This window comes from Nomascus leucogenys, chromosome 22a (assembly GCF_006542625.1).
Source record: "Nomascus leucogenys isolate Asia chromosome 22a, Asia_NLE_v1, whole genome shotgun sequence".
In the NCBI taxonomy this organism is placed as follows: Eukaryota; Metazoa; Chordata; class Mammalia; order Primates; family Hylobatidae; genus Nomascus; species Nomascus leucogenys.
Window position 1 is genome coordinate 14,229,372 of NC_044402.1, and position 20,609 is coordinate 14,249,980.

The 20,609-nt window shown below is 45.4% G+C and overlaps 1 protein-coding gene across 3 annotated transcripts in view; it reads left to right on the plus strand.

Moving 5' to 3' along the window:
- The first annotated feature begins 16,398 nt into the window (after positions 1–16,398).
- Positions 16,399–20,609, plus strand: part of PPP4R3A (protein phosphatase 4 regulatory subunit 3A) — a 53,360-nt gene continuing 49,149 nt past the window's right edge. Inside the window, exons 1-2 of one of the 3 annotated variants that reach the window (XM_030803042.1) lie at positions 16,437–16,493; positions 17,181–17,379. In XM_030803042.1, coding sequence (XP_030658902.1) covers positions 17,238–17,379 — 142 coding nt within the window. In that variant the 5' untranslated portion in view covers positions 16,437–16,493; positions 17,181–17,237. Of the gene's footprint in view, positions 17,380–20,609 lie in introns of all 3 variants that reach the window. The other 2 variants (XM_030803041.1, XM_012498222.2) reach the window with 2 other exon arrangements.

Here is a 20,609-nt window from a genome sequence, read left to right on the forward strand (position 1 = left end):
TTAAAAAATCATGATGAAGCCTGGGCGCGGTGGCTCATGCCTGTAATCCCAGCACTTTGGGAGGCTGAGGCGGGTGGATCACAAGGTCAGGAGATCAAGACCATCCTGGCTAATCTGGTGAAACCTCGTCTCTACTAAAAATACAAAAAAATTAGCCGGGCATGGTGGCGGGCGCCTGTAGTCCCAGCTACTCGGGAGGCTGAGGCAGGAGAATGGCGTGAACTCAGGAGGCGGAGCTTGCAGTGAGCCGAGATTGTGCCACTGCACTCCACCCTGGGCGACAGAGCAAGACTCCGTCTCAAAAAAAAAAAAAAAAAAAAATCATGACGAGAGCTAATCATCTAATCATGATGAGATGATCCCAGGTGTGATATAGGATCCCAGATCCATGTGGTGAACCCTCTTGTTCCCAATCTATCAGTTTTATAGTCTCTCCTGATATTGATGGGAATTTGGTACAGACCAAATGGCATTTTAGTTTTCCCAGCTATTAGTACATATAGAACAACATGGCTAAAAAAGAAAAAAAGTATAGGCTTCTTTTTAGCCCTCAGAAATCCAAGCAGACATGGGGGAGCTATGCGATATAGTTTGGATGCTCCATCCAAATCTCTTGTTGAAATATAATCCCCAATGTTAGAGATGGGGTCTGGTGGGAGGTGTTTGGATCATGGGGATGAATCCCTCACGAATGGCTCAGCACCATCCCTTTGGTGATAAGTGAGTGCTCACTCAGTTCACATGAGATCTGATTGTTTAAAACGGTGTGGCAGCCAGGCGTGGTGGCTCACACCTGTAATCCCAGCACTTTGGGAGGCCAAGGCAGGCAGATCGCTTTGAGCTCAGGAGTTCGAGACCAACCTGGGCAACATGGTGAAACCCCATCTCTACAAAAAATACAAAAATTAGCTGGGCATGGTAGTGCACACCTACTCAGGAGTGCTACTAGGAGGCTGAGGCTGGAGGATCGCTTGAGCCCAGGAGATGGAGGTTGCAGTGAGCTGAGATTTCACCACTGTACTCCAGCCTGGAAGACAGAGTGAGAACCTGCCTGGAAAAAAAAAAAAAGTGTGTGGCACCTCCCCCACCCTCTCTCTTGCTCTGGCTCTTGCCATGTGATGTGTCTTTTCCCACTTCACCTTTTGCCATGAGTAAAATCTACCATGAGTAAAAGCTCCCTGAGGACTCCGCAGAAGTCAAGCAGAAATGCCAGCACCATGCTTGTACAGCCTGCAGAGCTGTGAGCCAATTAAACCTCTTTTCTTTATAAATTACTCAGTCTCAGGTATTCCTTTACAGCAATGCAAGAACGGCCTAACATAGTAGCCTTTTTTGATCTACCATGAGGAAAATAATGGCACAAGTAGAGTATTGACCTGGGAAGAAATATTCAGACTCTCAAGATAAACTAGGGGAGGAACAATGACTAATGCATTTGGTCATTATTAGCATTTGGTCATTTCTAGCATTTTTCCTAGCAAATGGATTCACTCATTCATTCAGCTGATATCTGAATGAATCAGGAGGCATTATGCATCCAACAGTGAACAAGAGACAGTCCATGTCTTCCAGAACCTCTATTAAGCATTAAGATTTGAGTGAGGTTCTGGCAGACAGGCCTGTTCCTAGTGTAAGGCTCAGCCTCAGATGTGATCCTGAAGGCCTATTTCACCTGGATGCAGTCCATTTGGATGAGTTTGCTTGAGAAGCACACACATGGAAGCCATAGGCTGGAGGACATCAAGTATGGCTGACGTTAGGGTGTCTTACCTGAGGGATCCCAGAAAGCAGAGGCTGAGACAGTCTTGAGAATGAGTTTTCTGTTGGGGAGTGTGATCCTATGGAGAAAAGCAAGGAAGAGCTGGGCGCCGTGGCTCACGCCTGTAATCCCAACACTTTGGGAGGCTGAGGTGGGTGGATCACCTGAGGTCAGAAGTTCGAGATTAGCCTGGCCAACATGGTGAAACCCCATCTCCACTAAAAATACAAAAATTAGCCAGGTGTGGTGGTGTCTGCCTGAAATCCCAGCTACTCAGGAGGCTGAGACACGAGAATCGCTTGAACCCGGGAGGTGGAGGTTGCAGTCAACTAAGATCACACCATTGCACTCCAACCCTGGGTGACAGAGTGAGGCTCCGTCTCAAAAAAAAAAAAAAAAGACGAATACAATGCAGACCAGGAGGAGGAGCCAGCTGAGGGAGGTGTTAGCAAAGACGGTCACTGCCATGGGTAGATGATTGCTTGAGCCCTCAGAAGCATTGGTCTGGTGGAGAGAAAGGGATAGCATCTGTCCATTAGTTCAAATGTTCCTAAATCCAAAGTTGACCTGATGGAGTGTTAATTATCCTGCACTTATGGGTTATGCTTTCATGGACAAAGAGCAGGTTCTCACAGCATTGCCCCGTACAGCATTAGAGGAGCCCTGGGGAAGGAAGTGAGAAGCATGCAACACAGGACTGTGGTGAGGCTGTCAAGGTGCATCTGTGTGAATCTGATGAGTGCCCATACAGCACTGGTCACTGCAGTGGTGCCTAGAATAAGAGTAAGGTGAGCCTGAGAGTATGAAGAAGGACTAATTTTTTAAAAGGTAATTAAGTGAAAGTTTTCCCATTAAATCTTGGGGCTGATGAGAAGCCTTTTGCCCCTCCTATGCAGGCAGTTGGCATACTCTTCTCTGCAGAATTTGATCATAGAGGAAAATGTTTTAAAGATGTTAAATCATTGGGTTTCTCAGCAAAATGGTCCGGCCAGATCAATGCATCCACAGTTGATAAATCCAACTTATTCATGTAGCTTCCAAATGGCTTCTAAGTGCCCTGCTCTTAAACATGAGTAGGCAGCCAAGGATCATCAGATATTTGAGAAAAGTCCATAACATGAAAGACAGATGCCAAACAACAAACAAGTAGAAAAGTAACTTGGAGGAAACAGAGACTATTCTTAGGAAAAATTTCTGGCTGAGTGTAGTGGCTCCCACCTGCAATCCCAGCACTTTGGGAGGCCAAGATGGGAGAAGTGCTCAAGACGAGGAGTTCAAGACCAGCCTGGACAACAAAGCAAGACCTTGTCTCTATTAAAAAAATTTTAAAATTTGCCAGGTGCAGTGGCTCATGCCTATAATCCCAGCATTTTGGGAGGCCAAGGCAGGCGGATTACCTGAGGTCAGGAGTTCGAGACCAGCCTGACCAACATGGAGAAACCCCGTCTCTACTAAAAATACAAAATTAGCCAAGCGTGGTGGTGGGTGGCTGTAATCCCAGCTACCTGGGAGGCTGAGGCAGGAGAATCACTTGAACCCCAGAGGCAGTGACCCAAGATCGCACCATTGCACTCCAGCCTGGACAAAAAGAGCGAGACTCTGTCTCAAAAGAAAAAAAAAATTTAAAAATTAGCAGGGTGTGGTAGCACACACCTGTAGTCCTAGCTACCCAGGAGGCTGAGGTGAGAGGATCACTTGAGCCCATAGGTCAAGGCTGCAGTGAGCTATGATTGCACCACTACACTCCAGCCTGGGCAACAGAGCAGGACCCTGTCTCAAAAAAAAAAAAAAAAAAAATTTCTAAAAAAAACCAATCAGTATCCTCAGGGACAGATGATGTGGTACTCATAAAACAAAAATGGAATGCTTTAAGAAGGAAATGTTCACAGAACAGAAGAGAGATCTTAGAAATTAAAAGGCATAATTTTAAAAATGAAAAACTCGGTTGGGTATAGTGGCTCACACCTGCAATTTGAGCACTTTGGGAGGACAAGGCAGGATAATTGCTTGAGACCAGGAGTTTGAGACCAGCCTAGGCAAAAAAGTGAGACCCTGTCTCTACAAAAAAAATTAAAAATTAGCAAGATGTGGTGGTGCATGACTGTAGTTCTAGCTACTCAGAAGGTTGACGTAGGAGGATCACTTAAGCCCACGAGTTTGAGACTGCAGTGAGCTATGATCAAACCACTACACTCCAGCCTGGGCAACAGAGCAAGACCTTGTCTCAAAAAAAAAAAAAAAAAGAAAATTTATAAAAACCTGCCAATATCCTCAGAGACGGAAGATGTGGTATCCATAAAACAAAAATGAAATACTTTAAGAAAGAAACAGGCTGGACGCGGTGGCTCACGCCTATAATCCCAGCACTTTGGGAGGCCGAGGCAGGTGGATCACAAGGTCAGGAGTTCAAAACCAGCCTGGCCAAGATGGTGAACCTCTGTCTTTACTAAGAATACAAAAATTAGTCGGGTGCAGTGGCAGGCGCCTGTAATCCCAGCTACCTGGGAGGCTGAGGCAGGAGAATTGCTTGAACTCGGGCGGCAGAGGTTGCAGTGAGCCAACATCGTGCCACTGCACTCCAGCCTGGGCGATAGAGTGAGACTCTGTCTCAAAAAAAAAAAAAAACAAGAAAGGAAGGGAAAGAAAGAAAGAGAGAGAGAAAGAAAGAGAGAAAAAGAAAGAAAAGAAAGAATAAAAAGAAAAGGAAAGAAAGAAAGGAAAGAAAGAAAGAAAGAAAGAAAGAAGAAAGAAAGAAAAAAAGAAAGAAAGAAAGAAGAAAGAAAAAAAGAAAGAAAAAAAGATTGGTTCAGAGAACAAAAGAGGGATCTTGGAAAGGAAAAGTATAATTTAAAAAATGAAAAATTCAGTTTGGTGTAGTGGTTCAATACAAGGTGGGAAGCCAAGGTGGGAGGGTCACTTGAGACCAGGCATTTGAGTCCAGCCTGGGCAACACAGCAAGACTTCATTTCTACAAAAATTTAAAAAAATAAAATTAGCCAGGTGTGGTGGTACAGGCCTGTGGTCTTAGCTACTCTGGAGGCTGAGGCAGGAGGATCACTTGAGCCCAGGAGTTCAAGGTTACAGCGAGTTATGATCATGCTACTGAACTCTAGCCTAGGCAACAGAGTGAGACTCTGTTTCTAAAAAAAAAAAAAAAAAGAAATTAATAGTTGAGTCGGAAAGAAGAGTTGAGAACATCTCCTGAAAGTAGAAAATAGAAAGTGGTCACTCCCCTGACCTCTCCCCTCCCCATGCTCAGCCCTGCAGATGCTCCAGAAGGGGAACGTGCAGATGCTCCAGAAGGGGAACCTGCAGATGCTCCAGAAGGGGAACCTGCAGATGCTCCAGAAGGGGAAGTCTTTTTTTCCCAGGACTCACTCACAGCTTTGCCCACTGAATTCTCCAGAAGGGGCATTTATGAACTCTGAGGAAAGCTGAATCCAGGCAGTTACCCAGACTATGACTGCCTTAGTGTGCTCAAGCTGCTGTCGCAAAACTCCATATACTGAGTGGCTCACAGTTCTGGAGGCTGGAAAGTCCAAGATCAAGCAGCAGATCTGGTGTCTGGTGAGGGCTACTTCCTGGTTTGTGCATGGTCTTCTCATTGTATCCTCATGTGGCAGAGACCAGAGAAAGGAAAAACCCTCACATTTCTTATAAGGTCACTCATCCCATCACAAGGGCCCCACCCTTATGACCTAATGATCTCCCAAGGCTCCATCTCCAAATACCAGCAGCTTTGGAGTCAGGGTTGCAACGTATGAAATTTGGGGGACGAAAACATTCAGTCTATAGCAATGACTGAGTCTTTTTCTAACAGTGGCAGTAGTCTTTTTTTTTTACACGCTAATTTTGTGCTTGTTTTTCAGTTCTTAACGTGTTAATAGCATATCGTTTAGAAATTCATATATATATTTAAAGACCTTGATACGCCACCCTTTGAGTTACAACTGGGACAGTTGGGTGAGGAGAAAGTGTTCGAGTGGGATGAAGAGCTAGGAGAGGCTCCATGGCTGGAGGCCTGGTCCACTTCATTTTTGTACTGGAAGGGCTCATTGCCAGTTTAATTGAGAAGATATGTGCAGATGAGGACTTCCGTCACCAGAAATTAGTATGTTGGAGTTAACACTAAAAAGAAAAACAAAGCAACAAGTGATTCTCCTGATGGAGGATGGAAAGGAAAGGTGTCACGGGGTACTTCTAAGATACTGGTAAAGATCTATCTGAGGCTGGGCACAGGGGTTCACACCTGTAATCTTGGCACTTTGGGAAGCCAAGGGGGGCAGACCAGGAGTTTGAGACCAGACTGGCCAACATAGTAAAGCCCCCTCTCTACAAAAAATAAAAAAATTAGCCTGGCACAGTGGTGCACACCTGTAATCCCAGCTACTCACAAGGCTGAGGCATGAGAATTGCTTGAACCCGGGAGGCAGAGGTTGCAGTGAGCCAAGATTGCGCCACTGTACTCCAGCCTGGGCGACAGAATGAGACTCTGTCTCAAGCCAACGAAAAACAAACAAAACAAGAAAGACGTACTTTAGATGGCAATTCACAGTTCATCTTATTCAATAAATTGTACAATATGTTTATATATTTTTGTGTTATGTATAATACATTTCATAACTTAAAACAGACTTTAAACTCATCTGATAGACTTATCTCTTGTACCTTGATGTCAAGAAATTTAGGGATAGAAAGACTACGGCCAGGCATGGTGGCTCAGGCCTATACTCCCAGCAGTTTGGGAGGCCAAGGCGGGTGGATCACCTGAGGTCAGGAGTTCGAGGCCAGCCTGGGCAACATGGTGAAACCCCGTCTCTACTCAAAATACAAAAATTAGACAGGCGTGGTGGCGGGTACCTGTAATCCCAGCTACTCGGGAGGCTAAGGCACAAGAATTGCTTGAACCAGGGAGGCGGAGGTTGCAATGAGCTGAGATCGCACCACTGCACTCCAGCCTGGGAGAAAGAGCGAGACTCTGTCTCCAAAAAAAAAGAATAAAGCATGGCAAAGTACAGTCTGAATCTGGAACTTTGCTCTTAGCCCCACTAATGAACTTTGGTCCTGCAAATAATACAGAACAGAGTTGACTGCACTGCACCTAGATAAAGAGGCAATGATTGCTTCACAATCCTTTAATTAAAACTGCTTTTGTATTTTTCATTTTGTAAATTATACTTATTTCTATCAAATTTTCTTTTGTGTTCCTTTTCCCATATTCTTTCTGTCATGTGACTTGGAAATATTAGAAATCCATGACTCCTCTTCACCTCAGTGGTCACTGAGTGTCTTATTCTTCTTGACTGTATATCTAAAATAGCTCTGTCATCACCCTTCTGTTTCCAAAACTCTGCCCTGGTGCTGGTGCAGGCCCTCCTGAGAATCTCTTGCTGGCTAGGACATCATGTCCAGGCAGGCCTCCCGGACTCCGGTCTTGACCTTCTTCATTCTGTCTTCAATATCACCACCAGAATTCAGCTTCTAAAGTGTAGACTTCTTTTATCATGGTAAAATATACTTATCATAAAATTTGCCATTTTAGGCCAGGCACAGTGGTTCATGCCTGTAATCCTAACACTTTGGGAAGATGAGGCAAGAGGATCGCTTAAGTCCAGGAGTTCAAGACCAGCCTGGGCGACAAAGTGAGACCCCGTCTCTACAAAAAAAAAAAAAAAAAATTGTTTTTGAGATAGAGTCTTGCTCTGTCACCCAGGCTGGAGCACGGGAGTACAATGGCGCCATCCCGGCTCACTGCAACCTCTGCCTCCCGGGTTCAAGCGATTCTCCTGCCTCAGCTGCCCAATTAGCTGGGGTTACAGGCGCATGCCACCATGCCCAGCTAATTTTTGTATTTTTAGTAGAGATGGGGTTTCACTATGTTGGCTAGGCTGGTCTCAAACTCCTAACCTCAAGCGATCCACCCACCTTGGCCTCCCAAGGTGCTGGGATTATAGGCATGAGCCACCACGCCCAGCCCCCCAGAAGCATTTTATATATTTATTATTATTATTACTTTAATAGAGACAGAGTCTTACTTCGTTGCCCAGACTGCTCTCAAACTCCTGGGCTCAAGCAGTGATCCCCCTGCCTTGGCCTCCCAAAGTGCTGGGATTATAGGCACGAACCATTGTACCAAACCTAGCAGTATTTTGAATAATTCCCAAGCATGCTAGCTGAATGACAGATTTAAGGAATTTCTTTGATTCGCTTTGTTCTTCACAAATATATTTCCCATTTGTTTTGATTATTGTTAACTATGAAGACTTGCTTGTCAACACGTTGTGAGGTTGTTTCTACATATAAAGGAATGAATTGTGAACGATAGTGAGTTCTAAGCTGTTAGTTTGTGGCTGCTCCAGCTTTTATCTAAAATTATGTTTCTTTTCTGATTTGTTCCCAATGTCGTTATATTCAGGGTAGGATAAGGGAAACTTCAACATTTGACAAACACTCTCCTTTGACCAAAACCTCAGTCAGGCTTCTCTGAGTCCTCCCTGCACTAGGCTCTACCTTGGGCTTCTCTTTCTGTCCTTATTGAATCCAGTTTGAGCAAGAATCCTGATAAATTGGTTTAGTGAAAAATCTTCCACGCTTATATCTGTCCAGCCTCCACATCTTATCACGCTGATCTGCCTTTAGCAATAATCCTATCAAGTTGGTTTATCCAGAAACCCCTTATCCTTCATGTTTCTTCTTAGTAATTTTCCACCCACTCCCACCTTGCTCCTTGGTGATAAATCCTCACTCATCCTTGTTGGAGACACAGTTGAGTCTAATCTCTCTCCCCAACTGTGAGACCCCATTGCAATGGTCCCTATACGTATCACCATGGCTCCCTTTGAATAAAGTCTGCCTTATCATCTTTAATAGCGTCATGAATAATTTTTCTTTAATAATTTTATCACAAATATTACATTGCAAATTAAGTATGTACATAACTTAGGAAAATAGGACAAAAGGCCGGGCACAGTGGCTCACGCCTGTAATCCCAGCACTTTGGGAGGCTGAGGCGGGTGGATTACCTGAGGTCCGGAATTCGAGACCAGCCTGGCCAACATGGTGAAATTCCGTCTCTACAAAAAATACAAAAAATTAGCTGGATGTGGTGGCGGGCACCTGTAATCCCAGCAACTTGGGAGGCTGAGGCAGGAGACTCGCTTGCACCCAGGAGGCAGAGGTTGCAGTGAGCCAAGATCTGCACTCCAGCCTGGGCAACAAGAGTAAAACTCCATCTCAAAGAAAAAAAAGGAAAATAGGATAAAAAAGGATGAGATGATTGTTGGAATACCTATTTTGTTGAGTATTTTCTCTGGTGATTATTTTCATATATATATATATATATATATATATATACACACATATATAAAACATGGTGCTTTGTAGTAAGGTTCTAATGAATGTCATAAAAATGCTCATGTGTGGTCATATCGACATTCACCTTTATGGGGAGATTTAGTGATTTCTATTGTTCTTACAACCATCATTGCACACTTAGCAGAATCTGAAAGCTAGAAGTTTCCTTAAAAATCATCATCGTTTCAGAAAAATAACAGATGCTGGTAAGGATTCAGAGAAAAGGGAACTCTCATACACTGCGGTTGGAATGTAAATTAGTACAGACACTATGGAGAAGAGTATGGAGATTTCTCAAAAAACTAAAAATAGAACTACCAAACGATACAGCAATCCCACTACTGGGCATATAACCAAAGGAAAGGAAATCACAATTTCAAAGGGATACATGCATCCCTATGTTTATTGCAGCATTATTTACAACAGTGTCCATCATCAGAAGAATAGATAAAGAAAATGTGGCATATTTACACAATGGAATACTTTTCAGTCATAAAAAAGAATGAAATCATGTCATTTGCAGCCACATAGACGGAACTGGAGGTCATTATATTAAGTGAAATAAGCCAGACACAAAAAGACAAGTATCACGTGCACTCACTGGTGTGGAGGCTAAAAAGGCTGATCTCATAGAGGCACAGAGTAGAATGATAGTTACCAGAGTCTGGGAAGGACGTTAAGGGTTAGGACAAACAGTAGCTAATTAATGGGTACAAACAGCCAGGCACAGTGACTCACGCCTGTAATCCCAGTACTTTGGGAGGCCAAGGTGGGCAGATCGCTTGAGTTCAAGAGTTTGAGATCAGTCTGGGCAACATGGTGAAACCCCGTGTCTAAAAAAAATTACAAATATTAGCTGGGCATGGTGGTGAGAGCACCTGTGCTCCCAGCTACTCAGGAGGCTGAGGCAGTGATTGAAATCACACCACTGCGCTACATCGTGGGTGACAGAGTGAGACTCTGCCTAAAAAAAAACATGCAAACATGCAGTTATAATAAATAGAAATGTAACTGCCCAAGGAATCTTCCTGCCTGCTGCACAGACAAAATCAATCCACTGAGACCACGGCACCGCAGTAAGAAAGAGTGTAATTGACTAGAGGCTATCCACTTGTGAGAACTGGAGTTATCACGCAAATCAGTTTCCCTGAAGGCTCAGAGGCTAGGGTTTTTATGGACAATTTGGTGGGCAGGAGACTAGGGAATGGGTGCTGCTGACTGCTTGAAGATGAAATCATAAAGGTGTGTGCTGAGTCCACCTCTGGGTGGGGTCACAGGACCAGTTGAGTCATGAGTCTGGGTGGGGTCAGTCTGAAAAACATCTCAGAAAAAACAATCTTAGGTTCAACAATATTGTTGTTATCTATAGGAGCAATTGGGAAGGTCACAAGTCTTGTGACCTCCGGCCACAGAACTACTGCGCAGTAATGGATTATAGAAATTATGCCTACATTTTAGCATAGTTCATGCTCCTCCCATAATGCTATTCTTGTGGCCTTTCATTAGTCTTAAAAATGCAGTTTTCTGTCCCTGAACAAGGAAGGGGTTAGTTTTAGGGAGGAATTGTTATTGTCCTTGTTTTCAAGTTAAACTATAAACTGAATTCCTCCCAAAGCTAGCTTGGCCTATGCCCAGGAATGACAAAGGACAGCTTGGGGGTCAGACACAAGATGGAGTCGACTACCTCAGATTTCTTTTACTCTTATAATTTTGCAAAGGTGGTTTCAGAAGGAATAAGTTACAATGTTCTCTAGCACAGTAGGGTGACTATAGCTAACAATGTATTGTACATTTCAAAATAGCTACAAGTGAGGACTTGAAATGTTCTCAACACACAGAATTGATAAATGCTCATGGTGATAGATATTCTAAATACCCTGACTTGCTCATTACACATTCTATGCATGTAACAAAATACCACCTGTACCTCATATTTACAAATATTATGTGTCAATAAAAAATATATTTATAAAATAAAAATAAATTTTAAAAAATTTTAAGTCATCTTATCAGGATTAGAAAACTAAAGCCAAAAAAGGCTAAGGTCTTATCCTAGACCACCAACTTAGTGGCTGAACCAAAACGAGGACTCAACTCCTCTAATTTCTGATGGTATGCCCTTTTCACCATACAGACACCATTATCTTCACTGGCAAACACAGAGGTCATCTATGTGGGTGGCACCTTCTGGATATGGGCAGCGTACAAGCCAGCAGCCTTGTCCCTGTCCTTTCCAGGATTTTAAACCTAAGGCAGGCAATATTATAAAATGATGAATGCAACATGGATCAAGGTAAGTAACATAAATAGGTACAGATACTACATAATGAACAGGCTCCTTCCAGTACATACTTTACAAATCTATGTTATGCATGCAGGTGAAGGTACAAAGGTTCAGTGGGAAAGCTTTATGTTTAGAGCACAGGAAGAATGAAGAATCAGTTTATTTCTTACAACCCTAGAAGTTAACATTATTCCTATCTTACAAATGAGGAAACTGAGGTACAGAGAGCTGAAGAAGTTTGGAAATGTCACACAACTGCTAAGAGGCAGGACCTGGACTGGTGATCCATCCTCCACATGCTTGACCATTAAGACAACGTATCTCAGCCTTTTGTGATTGCAACCTCCCTTATTGAATTCCATTAGGAATTTTCTTAACCATATCACCATTTGTGCATGGAATATGATTAAGTTATTGTAAGTTAGTTTTGTGGCAATTTATTTTTTTGCATGTGTTTGTTTCTCTTACTGACAGGGTTTAACTCTGTTGTCAAAGCTGGAGTGCAGTGGCGTGCTCTTGGCTCCCTGCAGCCTCTACCCCCGGACTCAAGGGATCCTCCTGCCTCAGCCTCCTGACTAGCTGGAACTACAGGGACACACCACCATACCTAGCTAATTTTTGTATTTTCTGTAGAGATAGGGTTTCCCAGGCTGGTCTCGAACTCCTGGCCTCAAGCAATCCTCCCACTTAGCCTCCCAAAATGCGAGGATTATGGGTATGAACAACCGCACCCAGCTCTTCTGGCAATTTGGCTAGGCTATACTACCCAGTTATTCAAACACTAATCTAAGCATTGCTGTGGGAGTACTTGTAGATGTGATTAAACATCCACAACCAGTTGACTTTAAAGGAAAATTATCCCAAGTTATCTGGATGTGTCTCATCCAATCAGCTAAAGGTCTTAAAAGCAAATCAGGACTGGGTGTGGTTGCTCAAGCCTGTAATCCCAGCACTTTGGGAATCTGAGGCAGGCAGATCACTTGAGGTCAGGAGTTCGAGACCAGCCTGGCCAACTTGGTGAAACCCCATCTCTACTAAAAATACAAAAATTAGCGGGGCATGGTGGCACAGACCTATAGTTCCAGCTGCTTGGGAGGCTGAGGCACGAGAACTGCTTGAACCTGGGGAGGCGGAGGTTGCAGTGAGCTGCGATCGTGCTACTGCACTCCAGCCTGGGCGACAGAGTGAGACTCTGTCTCAAAAAACAAAAAAAAAAATGGAGCAAATATGTTTCTCCGAGGAAGAATTTGTTGACTGCAGTGTCAGCTCCTGCCTCAGTTTCCCCTCTGCTGCTGACCTGTCCTACATATTTTAGACTTGCCTAGCCAGACTGCACTATCATGTAAACAAATTTCTTGAGATAACTCTCTCCATCTTTGTGTAGATGTATTCTACTGGTTGTTTCTCCAGTAGAATCTAGACTGATAGAACTGTTAAGATTGTATTGTATTAAATTTCACTTAAATCTAATATTTTATGGTATGTTCCATAAACTATAATTTTTAACCTTATTCCATTTACTAAATAATTTCTTCTTAATTTACTTTATTATTTTTTTTTTTTTTTTTTTTTTTTTTTTTTTTGAGACGGAGTCTCGCTCTCTCACCCAGGCTGGAGTGCAGTGGCGCGATCTCGCTCACTGCAAGCTCCGCCTCCCGGGTTCACGCCATTCTCCTGCCTCAGCCTCTCCGAGTAGCTGGACTACAGCGCCCCCCCACGCCCGGCTAATTTTTGTATTTTAGTAGAGACGGGTTTCACCGTGGTCTCGATCTCCTGACCTCGTGATCCACCCGCCTCGGCCTCCCAAAGTGCTGGGATTACAAGCGTGAGCCACCGCGCCCGGCCTACTTTATTATTTTCTACAAAGTATTTCATGTTTGGTTTGGGGATCAAATAAGTATTAGCACATGAATAAATTTACTGATGTCTTCATTGCATCAAAAATTGACAAAATTGCTCTCATGCCCTAATACTTGAAATTGTTGGCCAGGCATGGTGGCTCACACCTGTAATCCCAGCACTTTGGGAGGCTGAGGCGGATGGATCACTTGAGGTCAGGAGTTTGAGACCAGCCTGGCCAACATGGTGAAACCCTGTCTCCACTAAAAATACCAAAAATTAGCTGGATGTGGTGGCAGGCACCTGTAATCCCAGCTACTTGGGAGGCTGAGGCAGGAGAATCACTTGAACCCAGGAGGCAGAGGTTGCAGTGAGCTGAGATCGCACCACTGCACTCCAGCCTGGGTGACAGAGGGAGACTCCACCTCAAAATACATAAATAAATAAATTGTTGCCTTTTTTTTTTTTTTAAAGAAAAAGCGATTGCTTTGTTTTCATAATTTTCCAGGTTTGTTTGTGAACAATGAGTTTCCGACTGGTCTTTGCAAGCACTCGTTTCTATCTTTTTTTGTGTTTGTTTTGTTTTTTTGAGACAGAGTTTCACTCTTGTTGCCCAGGCTAGAGTGCAATGGTGCGATTTCGGCTCACTGCAACCTCTGCCTCCCGGGTTCAAGCAATTTTCCTGCCTCAGCCTCCCGAGTAGCTGGCATTACAGGCACGCGCCACCGTGCCCTGCTAATTTTTGTATTTTCAGTAGAGACGGGGGGGGGTTCACCATATTGGCCAGGCTGGTCTCGAACTCCTGACCTTGTGATCCACCGGCCTTGGCTTCCCAAAGTGCTAGGATTACAGCCGTGAGCCACCGCGCCCTGTTTATATCTTTATATTTTAAGTTGTTGGGGAGGAAGGTCCCAACTTCTAAAGGATTTTAAAACTTAAAGTCCTGTATCCCAGAAACCCCTCAGCCCTGTTCTTGCTATTAGCTTCCTTCCTAATAGACGGGCATAACACCAGTTACTTTACAGGTTTCTTCTTTTTCTTTTTTTTTTAAGACAGAGTCTTGCTCTGACACCCAGGTTGGAGTGCAGTGGTACAATCTCGGCTCACTGCACTCTCCGCCTCCACAGGTTCAAGCGGATTCTCGTGCCTCAGACAGTCAAGTAGCTGGGACTACAAGCGCACACTACCATACCTGGCTAATTTCTGTATGTTCAGTAGAGTCAGGGTTTTGCCATGTTGGCCAGGCTGGTCTCGAACTCCTGGCCTCAAGCAATCCGCCTGCCTCAGCCTCCCAAAGTGCTGGGATTACAGGTGTGAGCCACTGCGCCTGGCCACATTGCAGGTTTAAAAGATTCCTGGCAATGTCAAGCACTCGAACCTTTCAAAACTAGCCACTAGACACATGTGGCTACTAGGCCTTCAAATTTTGGCTAGTGCGACTTACAAGACGAATTTTTTATTTTACTTAATTTTTAAATTTAAATTATTGTTTTATTTTATTTTTTGAGACAGTCTCGCTTTGTTGCCCAGACTGGAGTGCAGTGGCACAATCTCGGCTTACTGCAACCTCCGCCTCCCGGGTTCAAGGATTCTCCTGCCTCAGCTTCCCGAGTAGCTGGGACTACAGGAGCACACCATCATGACCGGCTAATTTTTTTGTATTTTTGGTGAAGACGGGGTTTCACTATGTTGGCCAGGCTGGTCTTGAACTCCTTGACCACGTGAGCCACGGCGCCCAGCTAAATTTAAAAATTGATACTTGATTCAGCTTTTGGAAAACTTTTAAGTATGATTGGAATAACAGAATATGTGAATCTACATTTTCAACTGTAAATTTAATAAACTCTACCCGCCCGGGTAACAGTGAAACCCGTCTCTACCAAATAATAATAATAATAATAAATTTAATTAATTAACTGGGAGTGGTGCTGCGCACCTGTGGTCCCAGCTACTTGGGAGGCTGAGATGGGAGAATCGCTTCAGCCCAGGAGGTTGAAGCTGCAGTGAGCGGAGACTGAGCCACTGCACTTCAGGATGGGTGACAGAGCGAGACTCTGTCTCAAAAAAAAATTTTTTTTTCAATAAAATCTAAACATAGATACTTCTCATGAAAATTTAGTATCCCAACAGAGACTTGCTGGAAGGACAAAATATATCACATTTTTAAGACATTGTACGGTAAATAAGGAACGTACATCTCATTAATAATTTGATTATTGAAATAACATTTTGAAAATACCGCACTAAAACGTTAACACTAATTTCACCAGTTTCTTCGTAATTTTTGTGGCTGGTGCAACATTTAAAGTTATGTGTGTGGCTGCATTATGTTCCGAGCGGACAAGCCCGACCTGGCAAGGCCTGGCAAATGGTAAAAGCCGCCAAAATGGTGGCATATGAGCTGCATGACAGGAAGGAGAATGATACTCCTTTGTGAAGATTAGCAATACTTGACATCAAGTAGGTCTTCAAAACACAGGACTACCTAATGCTGAGAATTACTCCTCCCGATTACACAGTGTCGCATTTGTTTTTGTGAGCGCCTTAAGTTCCTTTTCCGACAAGAAAGGCTGGCAGTTCTGATAGGGTTATGAAGGAATAGAGCACTTGGGGCTTGCCTGGGCTGTAAGGTTAAGTTTTACAATTGTCACTTGGGACTCGGTCCCACGCCCAGAAAACGCAAACAGTTCCAAGTTTCCACACTGGCCACGCCAGTCCGCAACCCATGGCGGCTCCCAAGGCTGCGCCGACCTAGCCGCCCACACCCGCGACCTTCCCCGGAAGCGTTTCCATTTCATTCCCTCAAGTCCGCAAGGCGCCGGGTGGGTCCCGAGCGCCCGACTCAGCCACAAAGGCGGCCCCGGGAAAATGCTCTCGGAAGCGGGTAGGGGCCCAGGCCCACGCTGCCCGGCGTCCGCAGGCCAGGGGCAGGGGCAGAGGCTGGGACGGAGCAGGAACAAGGCAAGGCGGCGGCGGGCGGACGCGAGGCCAAGGCGCTGGGGCCCGCGCGCAGAGGCCGCAAACGGATCCACGCCCCTCGCGCATCCTGGAGCGGGGCTGATGACGAACACAGGGCGCGACGGACGCACACACCGCCCCGCGCTCGCACGACGGTGCGTGCAAAGAGGCGCGAGGGAGCCTCGGGCTGTCACCGGCGCAATCAGCGTCCCGCCTCCTCCGCTCCCTGCGCTCCCTGCGCTCCCGCCACCTCGGCAACTCCGCGCCCGCCTCCTGCCTCCGTCGGAAGCCTCCGCCGCAGTAAGGCTCCCGGTCTCGCGGCTGTCTCTTTAAATGGTGGGGCTACGAGCCGCCCCTGCAGCTGCTCCCTGGGTGGCCCCGCGCGCCGCTTTTGAGGGGCGAACCAAGATGGCGGCGGTTTTGGCTGTGTGAGGAAGACGGAAGAGACGGCGGCGGAGGGAAACCGACTTCCACTATCCGGGGCGCTTGGGCGGCCGGGGGCCCTCAGAGTCTCCCGGGCAGTGGTAGCAGTTGCAGCAGGATCAGGCGCCTGTCGGCTTCTGACGTTTAAAACAGGGGGAACGGAAGGGAGCCACTGGCCGCGGTGGCAGGGCCAGGTATAAGGAAGGAAAATATGGCGGCGGCGGCAGCGGCCTGAGGAGGCGGCGGCGGCGCGGGAAGCTGCTTCGCGGAGATCATGGCAGAGGCGGGAGCAGGGCAGTGACGGGAGCCCCGAGTTCCTAGCGCTGCGGGGCGGGAGGCTACGAAGCGCTGCGCGGCCCCCTCGGGGCTGCCGGGCGCCGGGCTCGCCAGGCCTCAACAATAGCGCCGGGGAGCCGGAGGCGAGGAAAGGCGGCGGCCCAGAGCTCAGTCTCTGGAGCGGGCCATGCAGGCGGCGGCGCGGCTCCGCGGCACCCAGCGGCGGCAGTGAGGCCGGGGAGCCCTCCGCTCGCGGGCGCCCTCACGCCTCGCTCCTCGCCTCTCCAGGGCCCCTTTCCTGGGCGTCTACTGGCGGGGCCCCCGCCCCGGTTCCCGGGTGGCACGATGACAGACACCCGGCGGCGGGTGAAGGTGTACACGCTCAACGAGGACCGGCAGTGGGACGACCGGGGCACCGGGCATGTGTCGTCTGGCTACGTGGAGCGGCTGAAGGGCATGTCCCTGCTTGTCAGGGCTGAGAGCGACGGTAAGTGAAGCCCCTCGCGGCGGGACCCTCGCAGCCTCCACGGCCCTGGGCCGCCTCCCTGGTTCTTGCGGGGCATGGCGCTCGCTCCACGAGAACGGAGGGACGGCGGGGGAGGGCAGCCACCTCGGGGGAGGGCGGGCCCCAGGTACCCCAGTCCTGCGGGAGCTCCCCGGAGAGCGCTTGAAATGTTTCCTTTCTCTGAGTGCCTGGTGGCATTTTGGGTACGAGGAGAGCCAAGCGTGTTTGAGTTGTGCCGCCCTGGAGTGTGGAGAGGTCGAGGACCTGAGATAGGGAGTCCGGAGTGGGCTGTTCTTTTGCACTAGAGTGACCTTGAGAAAGACACTGATTAATCCGATCTTCTGCCTTAGTTCACACATCTGTAAAGCAGGCATGAAACTTTGCTTGGAGCTAAGAAAGTTCTTGGACCTTTCACACTTTGAAGAACATTTTGCTGTGCCTTTTTTTTTCTTTTTAAACATCTTTTTGCTACATGTTTCTGATCCTGTTGAAGGTTGGCAACATTGTATCTGGCAACTCTATACTAAGAGAAAACGCTTTCTCTTGCGAAGATAGAGATTTTTGTTCACCAATGTTGGTTGTCTTTTTTATAGTAATGCAGAATTTTGTATGTAGCTCACTATATAAACATCTTGCAAATTTGGAATCATTTTATATGAGCTTTTTTTTTTTGATTGCTTAAATGGGTGTTCATAATTTGGTTAACAGGTGCAGAGAAGTTGACAGATAATTTTTAAAACCTTTCGGATCTTCCCTAGTGTTTATGCTTCACAAATTTTGAAACAGCCCTCAAGGTTCAAAGACTAAGTTGTTTGAAAATAAGTGTTTCACGTTTTTTCTTTTTTCCACATGTGCTGAGTGTTTCATGTTTTAAAAGACATTCTCTGTAGGGATTGCCACTGTTTTTGGCGATATACAGTGAATTTCACTTAAAATACTCAAGTGGGGTAAAACTGTTCTCAAATTGTTACTTCCAAACGTGAAAGTAAGTTATCTTCCACTTCTCTTGGTACATTAGTTTATATTTTACAGTTGCTAACGATGCCAGTTTATTATGATTGTAGTGATTCTGTATCTGAATTATTGCAAACTAATTTCAAGGAATTTTCTTCAATTGGACTCTACCCAGAACTCCAATTCCATGAAAAACCAACAAGACTAGCCCTTCTGTAATTGAAGACTCTGGGAACATTGATGTTCTATTTAAATTGAAAGTGGTAATCTGGAGTATATTGCCCACACGTTATACGGTTACCCAAAGTAACTTAAATCTGGAGAGAAATTATTTTCTTTTGGGGGCATTTAAAAATCTTTGAATGTTGGGTGTATTTTTCTGGGCCTGAGTTATTGGCTTCTTAAAATACAATTTGAATGTCAAGTGTTAGTGTAATTTTGTATGTGACTCACATAATAACCTACTCTAGATCTTTCACACATTTGGAAAACTTTACATAGTATGTTGGAAGGTATGGGCTTTTAGTATCAGCTTCTTATGAGATGAAAGTATCTGTAGATTTCTTTTTAATTTTTTACTTTCAAAAAAATAAAAACAGGATTTTGCCCTGTTGCCAAGGCTGGTCTCGAACTCCTGACCTCACGCAGTCCACCCGCCTCGGCCTCCCGGAGTATTAGGATTACAGGCATGACCCCCATCCCAGCTGAAAGCATATGTAGATTTGAGATCAATTTATTGAAATCCTTATTAAAAATAATACATATAACCTTCACATCATGTGTTTAATTTGATTCATTATACAAAAAATCCTTTAAGATATTTTTAAATATAAAAGCTTAATGTCGTACTATCAGAAGTATGCTTTTCTGCATAATTAAGAAACTTTTTTCCATGTATATATTATTATAGTATATATAATACATAGTATATATAATATATATAGATTTTTTTTTTGAGATTGAGTTTTGCTCTTGTCTCCCAGGCTGGAGTGCAATGGCACGATCGTGGCTCACTGCAACCTCCATCTCCTGAGTTGAAGCAAATCTCCTACCTCAGCCTCCTTAGTAGCTGGAACTATAGGCATGTGCCACTATGCCTGGCTAATTTTTTTGTATTTTTAGTAGAGACGGGGTTTCAATATTTTGGCCAGTCTGGTCTTGAACTCTACCTCAGGTGATCCACCCGCCTCGGCCTCCCAAAGTGCTAGGATTACAGGCGTGAGCCACTGCGCCCAACCTCCATTTATATTTTTACCATTTTGGAAATAGCCACAAATCTGTCTTCCTCCATTTTGCAGGTTGGAGGTTAAATGACTGAAACAAAATGACTCTAATTTTTATCTAGCAGGGAGAGCTTAACTAAATTACTGGTGTGCCCTTGTAAATTTAGGCTGTAAGGAAAACTGAATGCAAAGAATGGGCTTAGGCTGGGTGCGTTGGCTCACGCCTATAATTCCAGCACTTTGGGAGGCCCAGGCCGACGGATTGCGTGGGCTCGGGAGTTCGAGACCAGCCTGGGCAACATGTCAAAACCCCATCTCTACAAAACATACCAACATTAGCTGGTGCGGTGGCACAGGCCTGTAGTCCTAGCTGCTCTGGAGGCTGAGGTGGGAGGATCACTTGAGCCTAGGAGGTGGAGGCTGCAGTGAGCTGTGATCATGCCACTGCACTGGGTGACGGAGACCCTGTCACACACAAACACACATACACACACACCATGGACTTAGAAAAAATTCCAGGATATTTGTGAAATACTGTCAGTAATCTTTAGTCTATTAACATTTCTTCTAACATCTAAATAGGGATAATAAGTCAAAATTTATTGAGTACCTACTATGTGCCAAACTCTTGAAGCAATTTACTTATATTGACTTACATAATTCTCACAACAGTGCTCTGATTTAGTGCTATTAGCCATATTAAACTCCCATGTTACTGTCTACTTGAATTTGCTGCTTTATTAGCCTGAAGGTTTATTTCAAAGAAAATGAAAATTAGTTTTAGCCTAAAGATATTTTTGGCCAGGCACGGTGGCTCACGCCTGTAATCCTAACACTTAGGGAGGCCGAGGCGGGCAGATCACAAGGTCGGGAGATCGAGACCATCCTGGCTAATACGGTGAAACCCCGTCTCTACTAAAAACATACAAAAAAGTAGCCAGGTGTGGTGGGCGCCTGTAGTCCCAGCTGCTCAGGAGGCTGAGGCAGGAGAATGGTGTGAACCCAGGAGGCGGAGCTTGCAGTGAGCCGAGATCA